We start from the raw sequence: 12,381 nt of genomic DNA on the forward strand, positions 1-12,381 counted from the left end.
CCAGTCTGGGCAACATAGCAAGACCTTGTCACTAAAAAAAAGAAAAAGAAATTAACTGGGCATGAAGTGTGCACCTATAGTCCCTGTTACCCGGGAGGCTGAGGCAGGAGAATCCCTTGAGACCAGGAGTTCAAGATTAAGGTAAGCTATAGTCATGCCACTGTACTTCAGCCTGAGTGACACAGTGAAACCCTCTGTCTCTTAAAAAAAAAAAGTGCCTAAATTCTTACCAAACAGCAGAAAGTCGTATCTCTTTTGTATTGTTTTTTCTTCTTGGGTTTCTGCCTTGACAGTCTTATAAGAAAAAGTACATGTGTAAAGTCCAGACAAAGGTTCCAGAAAATCTTTCACCAATAGCTCTCCTACTTTAGTTATATTTATTCGATTATTTCCTAAACAGAAATAGTAAATTACTTGGCTATTTAATATACAACAATTCAAACATTATTTACAAATACACATAAAAGTTTTAAAAAATGAACTATCATCAATAGTTCAAAAATCCAGCAAAATTTTAACTCTCATATTACTCTATGGAAAAACCACAAAATAAGTGCATTTTTGAAATACATGTTAGTTTTCTTTGATTCATTTTTTGGCATTTAGTTTCAATCGGAAGTGAGATTACGTTGCCCTGCAATATGATACGATTTCTTCACGTATGATAGAAATTAATCAATAATGCTTAAATTTCAAGTCACTCTTCTAACACGATGAAAAATGACATATTTGATATTTCATCTCCTATACCTGGTGCTACAAGGATAAATTTTATTTTATTTTTATTTTGTGAGACACTGTCTCATTGTTGCGCGGGCTGAGTGACCTCAAGTGATCTTCTCCCACCTTGGCCTCCCAAAGTTGCTAGGATTAAAGGAAGGAGCCACTGTTTAAGTTTTAGTTTTATCAAGATTTCTGAATTAATACAGCTCTGGGAAGTAGAGCACAAAAATTACTGCTTCAGTTTTGGTATAAGGAGAAAGTAAACCATAGATCAAGACACATGACTTATCTAAGGATGGAACAATCGAAAATGCCAGCAAGATCCTATGTCTACAAAAAAATTAGAAAAATTGGCCAGATGTGGTGGCACTTGCTTGTAGTCCCAGCTACTCAAGAGGCTGAGGATGGAGGATCATAGGAGCCAAGGAATTCAAAGTTGCAGTGAGCTATAACAATTCCATTGCCAGGTAACAGAGTGAGATCTTATCTCAAAAAAACCAAAAAAATTAAATTTCAATTTGTTCTTTCCAATAAGTGATCATGCTTTTCTAAACAAAGTTCTCATCATTAAAAAATAACATTACAATCAAATTTACCTGTTAATGTCTTTTCATTAGGCCCAATCCATATGTAGGTGGGGTCCACTATTTCTTTCTTAGCATATTTATAATCCATACAGATAAGGACTGGGCTATTTTGATGTAATTTTACATATATTTTCACTGTGACAAAATAAGATAATGCATAACTACATTATATAGCAGACCTAAATTAATAAATATACTCTTAACATGTTGTCCCAAAGATACTAATTAGTTCTTTTCGGGAATTTCACTATTCTAAAAAATCAGTATAACATTTTGAATGCTAGTCTGAAATCCTTTTTGCTTCTCATAGTAGGTTTTAAAAACGTCAGACTATTAAAAGAGTCACGGTATTTTTACTTTTTCTGCGTTACTATAGCTTTGTTTATAAAAAAATGTATGTAACACATATAGAAGTTCACTTTAATGTACAAAATCAGAACTCAGATCATAATTTCTAAAAGGTTAGTGGAATCAATTTAAAGTTCAGCAAAGGAGTTCATCTTGGTTGCAAAATTATTTTAAAGATGATCATGGTCATCTCTAAGGGAAACTTGATATTTAACTGCAAGTTTCCTGTTAGGAACTACAATTAAGCCTATATGGGGCATACTAGGAAGATATTTTGTAATTACTTAACACCTATTCTGTTGCGGTGGAAGCAGCGATAGTATCTTGGAATCACTGCAGTGGCACAAGATATTATCTGATAATTGTAAAGCCTACTGAATGCCAGGCTCTGAGCACATAAAGACACATTCCCACAATTTGGTTGGGGAATGGAGAGGGGAGAGGATCCAAACATGGAGCGATTCCAAACGTGACACATGCTTTGAACTGGCTCAGAGTTATCAGTTTTCCTTAGGAAGTATGCCAAATTTCACTTCAGTGATAAATGAATATTTGAGCTGAACTTCATAAAGAGTGCCTAGGAATTCTAGTTAATAAGGGGGGGGCCTAGGACATTGCAAACACTGGGACTTCCCTCCCTGAAATTAATCCTCTGAGTGGGCCTCGCGCATTGCAAAATGGCAAAGACGCCTAGAAGTGAAGTGGCATCAGAGAAAGAGGTCTGGATTAAATTCTAGCTCCATGAGCTCTGTAGCCTTAGGCAAGGTACTACTACCACTAAGGTCGCTGTAAGGAAAAGATGCGACAGCCTTCCCAAACTAAGCACACAGTAGATGCTCAATAAACGTTCCCCCTTTTCCCTCAGTGGGAAGAACCTTAGCAGGCTCATGGCACCTCCAGTTCTTCTGATAAGCCCTGCGTGTGAAAAGACCCTCAGTACCTGGGTGTCCTGGCTGGCCATAAACGTAGCCTTTCTTACTGAATAAGGACGATCGCTGCCATCCAACTGCGGAGGAAAGAAACCACTGACTTTTTAGTTAGAAGAGGAGCCAAGGCGCAGAGCGGGGCGGGACGGGGAGAAGCCGAGGAGGCAGGACGGGGAACTTTGCACTGGGGGAGAGGTGTGGGGACCGGGCGGGAGGAGCCCCACCTCCTGCGAGATACCAGAGCACCGCGGAGAATAGGACCCACGCTCGCATCACGGCTCAGGGACTAGCGTCACGGGAGGCGTTGAGGGACGGGCTCCTTCCTACCTCAACCCGAGCCCTACGCCTCCCCATCTCTCCTCCGCTGAGCGGAACCAACCGCCGGGGTCGACTTCCCCTACCCGTCGGTCGCGACGGCGGGAGCGCCGCAAAGCGCGTGCGCGCGGCGGTCCTAGCGTGCAGGGCGGGGCGAGTGCGCAGAAGAAGAGCGTCCCGCCCCCTCGAGCCCACGCTGCATTAGTCCCTTAGACGCTTCTCGCTTGGATGTGGCCCTTTTCTCCCGCGTTCTCGGCCGCGGAAGAAGAAAGTAAACGGAAAAGATCCAAGGTCTTTGCATCCTGGGGACTCCCTTAGCCAAGGGCCTGAAGGGATCAATGAGGGAACACCACCGTGTGTCGCAAGGATGGTGGTGCGGTACAGTGTCTAGGTAATGCGATCCCACTGGGACCTGAGGAAGGGTGAAGCTTGTATGAGTTTTCTCCTTAGGTGAAGCATAAAGCCCTGCGTGGAAATTTCCTATGCCTTTCTTCCCATGAACTCTGAAACTGTGTGCCCAATCTCTTTTAAACTGACACGCAACTGCATTGTACCCACAAAATTAAGATCCAGAAGACCCACGTAGTGCCCCAGCAAGAAGCCTGCAGACCTTCCCACTCTAGAGGAACACTGAATCTTCATTTCCAACTTCTAGAAGGAGACGATGGGGGAGAGAACCCTAATGCAAAATTTATCTAGGCTCCTGAAGTACCCTTGCTTTTTAAAAATGGGCCTGATTGAAAGGCAAGAATCCAAGATCTGCTTTTCCTGTGGGGAAGGCTGATTTGTCAAAACCAGAGAGCTTCCTGCAGCTTTCATGGCTCCTTCTTGGCTACTTGTTTGGTGGCCTGAAAGGCCTTATGGGTTGTCTATTTCTTAGTAGCGGGACATTACCCTCAGTAGTGGCTTTGAGTAGGTTGGTAAGTAGACAGCCCAAGGTTCAGATAGGGTGCAGAATGGTTATTTTGGGTGAGATCAAGAGTTTTCAGTTTTATTTCCTTTAGCCGAGTCAGTACTTGGACTATCTTAGATGGTCCAGGAGCAACCTTTGTCAGTAATTTCATTTTTAGTCACTGTTAATTTTACCTATACATTGTATGGCACGAACTGTGATTCAGTGAGTCAGACCCACCCATCGTCAGTTACTGAGTCTAGATTCGCGGTTTAATCTTAACTGTTCCCTTCTTAAGGTGATAATGAAGAAAAATTTAGGCATTATCTCTAATTCTCTACAAGTGTGTCATTCCAGTTTTAGTTGAAGTACATTATAAATCCAGTGTGTTTTATTGGCTTCCCAGTTATAAGTAATTGATCCTTTAATTCCTATGTGATAAACTTTGAATCCTATGAGAAGAGACTTTGACTCCTAACCAAATGAGTAGTAGACTATTGAAAGTGTCCATCGACTCCTTTAACATAAACTATTTTTTAGAAAAAATTTAGATTTACGGAAAAATGGCAAAGATAATAGTTCTCATGTATCCCCCATTCCCCTATTATTGTCACCTTAACATTGGCATGGTATACTTCTTGCAATTAATGAACCAGTACTGATACATTATTATTAATTGAAGTCCATACTTTTCCCAGATTTCCTTAGTTTTTACATAATGTCCTTTTTCTGCTCCAGGATCCCATCTGGGATCCCACATTATATTAATATTTAGTCATCATGTTTCCTTAGAGTCCTTTTGGCTGTGTCAGTTTCTCAGACTATCGTTTTTGATGACCTTGATCTGGCCTTAATTGGTCAGGTATTTTGTAGAATGCCTCTCCACTGCAATTTGATATGTTTCTCATTATTTTACTGGGGTTATGGAGTTTTGAAAGGAGGACCAAAGAGGTAAAGGGGCACTCTCATCACATTATGTCAAGGTTTTGTACCATCAACATGCCTTATCACTGTTGCTGTTAACCTTGGTCACCTGGCTGAGGCAGTGTGTTGGCTAGGTTTCTCCTCTGTAAACTTACCCCCTCCTTCATATTGTACTCTTTGGAAGGAAGTCCCTTCCTGCAGCCCACACTAAAAGAGGGAGGATTTATGCTCCACCTCCTTGAGGGTGGGGTGGCTACATAAATTATTTTACCCATCTGCTTTTTATCTATCCGCTTAAGTATCATTCTCCTTAGTCTGACATACTCACTATAGAACTATTTACAGAGTAGCAACATGTTCCACTGTTACAGTGCAAAAAGGACATTGTAATGGAAGATGATAAATGTTCTTCACAACTTTTTAATAACCAAATAACGATTCATCCTCATGCCATGCCTGTGAGATTTTACAGTTCCTCTTCTGCTACTTTTGATGTGCTATTTTTGCTTTTAGAAACTAACAAACAACAAATTTCCCCTTTCACAACTAAAATTAGACCTAGTGTTTAGAGTATTTTCTCTAAAACTGATATCCTGCAGAACTCCAACTCATACAGCTATTGAGATACTACTGTGGTACTGTGATTTTAAAGCTAATGCAAGTTATTTGCCCATTTAAATGCACATATACATATGACATAGACTATTTAAAATAAACTAAAATTCATACAATTATAGCATGCATACGTTAACTCCTGACTGTGGGTTTCTTCTGATATGGTCAGCTAATCTACGAACTCTTTATGTTCCAAATATATTTGAATACACCAATAATATAATTTTGTAACAAGGGTGATCATGGCCTTTTGGAAAATCATTCTTATATTTTCCTCTTCAGCACACGAGGTATCTTCAAAAGGTCTCCCCTAAGCCAGGCACAGGGGCAGGCACGTGTAGACCCAGCACTTTGGAAGGGTAAAGTGGGAGGATTGCTTGAGCCCAAGAGTTCAAGCCTCCAGTGAGCCATGATTGGGCTTCTGTACTCCAGCCTGGGCTACAGAGCAAGACCCTGCCTTTAAAAAATAAAAAAAAAAAAAAATAAGGACTCACCTAAACAATGTCCCTTAGATCTCTGTATGAAGAACAATTCTGTTTTGAAAAGCTGTTTTGTGGTCGCTTCCATTTTCCTCTTCCTATAGTCAAATACGAGCTCTACATAGTGGTGAACACATTGGAAGAAGATGTTGATTTGTGCATTTCTGTGCACTAACGTCTTTAAGTTAATCTTACAGTCCCCACCCTTTAGCTCTATTTTTTTTACTTGCTTTTTGATCTCTCATAGCCGGGTAATATAAAAATACAGGCTGTTAAACGCTCGAGCTAGTAGTAGTATGTGAGTGGTGGCCAATAAACCAAGTAGTTCCCAGTGGGGAAAACAAAAGAGAATTGCTTCCAAAAATTAAAAAGTTGAGTTGATAAAAAAGTGCCTTTTGAACTTTCTGAAAATTTGGACCAAAGACTTTCATCATGTGAAATGAAAATCCGAGGCAGGGAAAAGAAAAGAAATAAGCCTTCAAATAAAGTGAGTTCTCATTGATGGTTTTCATGGTTATCATCCCCAAATCTAGACAAAAAGTTCCACATCTTTGAATCTGAGCTTGCCAAGAAAGCGTGGCAGGTTCCCCAGCCCCCCGCCCCCGCCGCCAACACACTCGCAAGGTGGCATTACTCTCTCATCCACTATCCTTCTGAAATAGGCGTTTTGAAACCATTTACTGATGCGCCCTTTCCATCGGGGTTCCTGACATTCAAAAGCGGGCTGGAGGCGCGGAACCTGCAGCGCTCCGCGGTGAGCGTCCTTTAAAGTCGCCGCCAGCCAGCGCCGCTGTAACCCCGCGCACCGGCAGGTCGCCGGCTCCTGTCCCTGTCTTTCAATCTGCGCCGACGCGGCGGCCGGATCCCGGGGACTCCCCGCGCCGGGAATCTCCCGCCAGCTGCGCGCCGCGTCCCGGCGACGGCAGGAGCACGTGGAGAGGCCGGGTAGCCTCAGTGGCAGCTCCAGCCCAGCCCGGCGGCGACATGGAAGGTGAGCCTCCCGCCCGCTTCTTCTCTAAGGGATCTTTGAGAAGCTCGACAGATGCACGTTGCAGAAAGAGTTTCCTTCTGAATTTCGGTTTTGCTTCTATTTCTTTCTTTTGTCGAAAGTAAATAGGTATTTCAGAGGGAAAAGCGTGTCATACATCCCTTGTTTGCACTCCCTTCGCCCTTTGGAGTGTGATAACTTCTCCACAATTTTCTTTCTTAGGAGTTGTCAGATATGAGGGGTCAACCCTATCTGCAGAGGAAGAGCACTTAGGGGCATCCCTGAAATGGCAGCATACGTGGGGTGGAAAAACTAACCCTTTTGGATGTTTGGTTTTTTTTTTTTTTTTTTTTGGTGGTGGTGGTGGGGTTCCATGGCCTCAGTGTCTATTGGAAGTAGGATAATTGGAGTGACTCGTTTTGAATGAAAGGTTGACTACTCTTTTCTTCTAAAGATAATATGTCATATGGGAAAGGTAAATTTTGAAGTGGTTGGGACTTGCCGTTCCCTTAGAACTTGATCTTCTGAAGAGCCTTCTGTACCAAGATGTCAAGGTCACATGAAGAGTTTCATTTGAATTAATTTTGAAAGTCATAAAACTATCCTTGCTTCTCAAACATGCTTCAGTATTACTTCCTTGGGATAACTAAAATTCCACAATGCGATTGTTAACTCTACAGTAGTCTTTTCAACAAGTGTGTCTAAAACCTTGTAAATGGCAAGTGTGTCTAAACTTGGGGGAGGTGGTGGTGTTGAAACAATCAGGATTTGTGAGAAAAGTATTCTATTAAAAACGAGATATTAAAAAGTGAGAACTGACACCTAGACAGTTACAATGTTAATTTGCTAAATATTGTGAAGATCACGGATACAATAATCTCTTCATAATAATGAAAGGATCTCTCATTGGCAATGAATCTTCATTTTGGTAGCTTTAGTTCTAGAGAATATGAGGTTATTAAATATTACGAAAACTCTTTGTGCTTTTTTTTGAATCATCAGGGTTTAAAAAGACTTAAAAATTTTGCACTTTGAAAATTTAAATAATGGTTTATGAAGTGTAATTTTTAACACGTAAAAGTTTCATTCGCCGGGAACAGGGGACAAAAAGTTAAGCTGCTGTAAACTATGGGAAAAATACTTTTTATAAAAGTTCTCATGCTTTAAGTTTTACAAATGATCGATTTATTTTTGTGAAGTTATACGTGAGCCCGCCAACACTGTTTTTCCTCGCCTTAACCATATCACTTCTCAAGAATAATGTACAGAACTGTGTGAATCCGTAGGAGTGTTTCTCTTTAAATGTTAATACTACCAAATTCATATATTTAATGTGAAAGAAACTAAACAAAATAGTATATTTTAGGATCTGGGTGTCCTAACAAAGACTTTTAGATAAGCCTGGATGAAGACTCCCTGAAGAAAGGAATGAAAATTTGTATAGAATTTAATTCAAAATATAGAGACTATAAATGGAAAGAGACGACAGATAAGTAATTTTTAAAGTTGTCAATCTAGATAACTAGATTTAATTCATAGGTCCATGGAGATAGACAATATAGAGTATGATCAATGCAAACCTTAAACATTTAAATCAAAAAATGAAAGATTAAGGATGTGAGTTTGGCGATTCTCATGTCAAGTCCTTGAGGACAGGATTTTTGATGTAGTAAAGTATCTAGTTTCTTATAACCACCCCAGGGGAACTAATCTGGTTCATGTTTTTGATATTTAAAATAAAGAATGTTTATATCAGCTTGATATCTTCATCTGGAATAGAGATTTGGCCTATTGGCAATGGAAGAAAGTAGAAAACTTTATAGACTACCTGAAGTTTTATTTTCTGCCTAATGTAGGGGTCAAATGAATATACTGCAGTTTATTGTGAGATGTAAGAGTGTATTGTCAGTCATTCCTTTTAGCATAGAACATCATTCAAAAAATCATTCATCATTTAATTAATCAACAGACATTTATTGAGACTTTCTATGCGTGAGGATGTCAGATACAAACTTTTGAAATGGAGACCTGGTCATGTACAATGGAAAAGACTTAATGCAGATCATCAATCAGAAGCCATAATTTTTTTCTTTTCTCACAATCTGGGATCCTAAATAATTTTGATTTAAAGACTCTTACGAATTGCTAAATTGTATTATTATTGTTTTTTAAAACATCCAGAGTGAGACCAAATACGGTTTATTATTTGTGCTGTAATTAATAGCTCTCCTGTCTGATATGGTTGGGAAATGAGGTATATGAAGTTATAAACTAGAGAATTCACAAATATGAATTTCACAGGTAAAGGCAGGTTTCTCATTGAATATAAATTCTTTTTTATTTTAATAATATTGGATAGAGGTCTTTGAAGGGTATTATACAGCCCACTGTTTTATGAACAAGCTATACAAGAGACAACAATCATCTCAGTGACTCTGGGTCACTGTTCTGACCATCAGGAAATGTTTTGTTCTATAGTATATTATCATAGGGGTTCTGAACTGTGTACAGCCAAACACCCCTGCCTGCACCAAATCGTCCCAGTTTATTGTACAATTTTTGTCTCCTTGATGTCAGCTTCTATTTCTCACTCTATGGATTTTGTGGTGGTCATTTTTTGGTTGGTTTTCAGTTCCTTTACATGTTCCGGGTGGTTGAGATTCACAGAGATAGAGCCTCCAGGTGGTGAAGTTTACTTGCCCTCCATTATGAGAATATGGAGGATGAAATGGGAAAGTTTTAAGGAACAAAAACCCCCCAGAGACCATGGGGTCTTGTTAGAACATAATTTTTCAAAATTCCTATCTGTGCTTTCTGTAACCCAGTATATTAATTTATACTTCCCTGTCTTTGCTAATATTGTCACCCCATTCTCTACCGGATTATGCCTACTCATCTTTCAAGCCTCTGCCTAGACATCACTATGAGGGCTGTCGGGGTGACCTCTTTCCAATCATCTCCCCTTAGCGCCTTGTCATCGATCACCCCTACCTAGTTCCTCTCCTCTCTCTACTTAGGCTAAGGACTTCTTTCTGCATGTACCTATGCCACGCTGTATTGAAAGTATTTATTGACTTAGGTGTTTATTCCCCTTCTGGTCTTTAAGTTTCTGGAGGGCGAAGACTGTGTCTTATTTTTGTATGCTCAGTACCAGGTTCAGAGAAGGCACTCAGAATTTGGTGTATTCAATTAAGAAAATAGTGCTGAAGGCTGGGTGTGGCAGCTCACGCCTATAAATTTAGCACATTTGGAGGCCAAGATCAAAGCAGGCCGATTGCTTGAGGTCAGGAGTTTGAGACCAGGCTAAAAAAAAAAAAAATTAGCTGGGCGTTGTGGCACCTGCCTGTAGTCTACTAGCTACTGGCTACTGAGGAGGCTGAGGCAAGAGGATCGCTTGGCTCAGGTGTTTGAGGTTGCCATGAGCTAAGATGATGCCACTACACTTTACCCAGGGCCACAGAGTGAGACTTTATTTTAAAAAATAAGGAAGAAAGGAAGGGAGGGATGGAAAGAGAAAGAGAGGGAAAGGAAAAAAAGAAAGGAAAGAAGGAAAGAAAGAAAAAAAAGGAAGAAAGAAGTGCTGAAAGGTAATTTTCCTTGTGTTTATTGTAATACATTTTATTAATTTTTTTTGTAATTTGAAGATAGGTGCTAGTAATTCTTTGATAAAACTCAGTAATATTTTTAGTTCTTAAATTGTGCAACTGAAAAACAAAACTTAGAAAACAAACTTGTTATTGAATATTTCTTGCTAGACTATCACATAAAGCCAAATCGTTTTTTCTTTATTAGCACTACTAATACCTGCTAAATAAAGCCATCTCTTGTCTGTTAAATTTACATAAGCAGATTTCAGGATCACACATTAGTCCATTAAAATATGCATTAAATACGAGCAGAAATTTGTCTTCTTGGTCATTATGATATAAATGGTGCCATAAAGTTGGCATAAAACTTTTCCAGTGATAGTTTTAAAAATACATTTTATAGACCAGGTGTGATGGCTCATGCCTTTAATCCCAGCACCTGGGAGGCCAAGGAGGGTGGATTGACTGAGCTCACAGGTTCGAGCCCAGCCTGAGCCAGAAAGAGACCTTGTCTCTAAAAATAGCCAGACGTTGTGGTGGGTGCCTGTAGTCCCAGCTACTTGGGAGGCTGAGGCAAGAGACTCGCTTAAGCCCAGGAGTTTGAGGTTGCTGTGAGCTATGACAATCACAGCACTCTACAAGGGTGACAAAGTGAGACTCTGTCTCAAAAAAAAAATACATTTTAATAAACTTATATAATATACTTATATATACTTATATAATATACTTAATATACTTATTGGGGACTAAAAGATTATTGATAAGTCCTTCATTAGACATCCAATATTAATTGGCTTCCGTCTCAATCTGTGGTATCTAGACTGGGTATGTAAAGATCTGAGTGATTATTATAGAAACCTGCCAGTAGTAGGTGCTCAATAAATGTTTTTTGTGTCCTAAGGATTCATTAATTTTTGTGAAAGGAGACCCAAAGCATCACAAGGCCATCAATAGTTCACTTTGCTATGTAGTCTTTATTACATATACCTCTCTATTAACTGTTACATTTATACTAATTAAGATTTAAAATCATACAGATGGGAGGTGCCTGTGGCTCAAAGGAGTAGGGTACTGGCCCCATATACCAGAGGTGGTGGGTTCAAACCCAGCCCTGGCCAAAAACTGCAAAAAAAAAAAAAAAAGTGTTTAAAAAAAAATCATACAGATGACTCCAAGGCCTTTTGGATTGAGAAAAAAAAGATGTAATAATAAGATAATAATTCAATAACTACAAGTTATTTCTGTTATGTGTACATTATTTGAAAAGTGATATTATAACTTTATTATTATTTCTGTATAATCCGTCAAAATACTTTAAACCTGAATGATTCTGAATGCGATTCTTTTTTCACCCTGAAATCTACTTTTGGTATCCAAAATTAAAAGAATTTTTTAAATTAACAAGTTCTTTTAAAAAAATGAATAGTCAAAAGAGGTAGAGAGTAAATCAAAAAAAGATGGACTTGGTACCCTATTATTTTGGATAGGGGTCCCATCTGGGAGATATTTAAAAACCAAGTGCTTAATAATGGATATGAAACAGCAAAATTCACTTATGGGTCAGTACTCTTTACTCATCATTAATACTTCAAAATTAGCTTACTGCTTGATAGCAATGGAATTGGCAACGTATCACAAATTGTACTTATAATGGGTATTCTTTGACACATCGGGTTATTTGTAGTTTTAAAGGAAACTTTTAAGATGAGAGAAATAAAAACATTTCAATAGCATCACCGATGGAATAGTGCAAACGATATTTTCTACTCTTCATTCTTAATTATCGAGGGATTATTTGTCTAGATTTCTGCTTCTTTCAGTCATCGATACACCAACAGCCCCTTCTAGACTGTTGATTTCCAAAGTGTAGGGAGCTCTTTAGCACCAGTGATAGCTAGGATCCAGCCTTGTCCCCATCACATTTGTGGGACGGCAGACAAATTTATTAAATAAACAAGAATGAGTGGCTTATGTGGTTAGTCCTGTGACTTTTTATT

The 12,381-nt window shown here is 39.2% G+C and overlaps 1 protein-coding gene across 6 annotated transcripts in view; it reads right to left on the reverse strand.

Annotated features, from left to right (window-relative positions):
* The window catches only part of ZPBP2 (zona pellucida binding protein 2), an 18,213-nt gene extending 15,225 nt beyond the window's left edge, over nt 1-2,988 (reverse strand). For 3 of the 6 annotated variants that reach the window (XM_023511151.1, XM_023511149.1, XM_012802992.2), the window contains exons 1-4: nt 2,809-2,988; nt 2,599-2,664; nt 1,320-1,445; nt 231-392 (exon numbers count right to left, since the gene is read on the reverse strand). In XM_023511151.1, coding sequence (XP_023366919.1) covers nt 231-392; nt 1,320-1,445; nt 2,599-2,664; nt 2,809-2,857 — 403 coding nt within the window. In that variant the 5' untranslated portion in view covers nt 2,858-2,988. The remainder of the gene's footprint in view (nt 1-230; nt 393-1,319; nt 1,446-2,598; nt 2,665-2,808) is intronic. The other 3 variants (XM_023511152.1, XM_023511150.1, XM_023511153.1) reach the window with 3 other exon arrangements.
* Between the last annotated feature and the right edge of the window lie 9,393 nt (nt 2,989-12,381).

Source organism: Otolemur garnettii, unplaced genomic scaffold (genome assembly GCF_000181295.1).
Source record: "Otolemur garnettii isolate 467f Iridium unplaced genomic scaffold, OtoGar3 scaffold00018, whole genome shotgun sequence".
Lineage (NCBI taxonomy): Eukaryota > Metazoa > Chordata > Mammalia > Primates > Galagidae > Otolemur > Otolemur garnettii.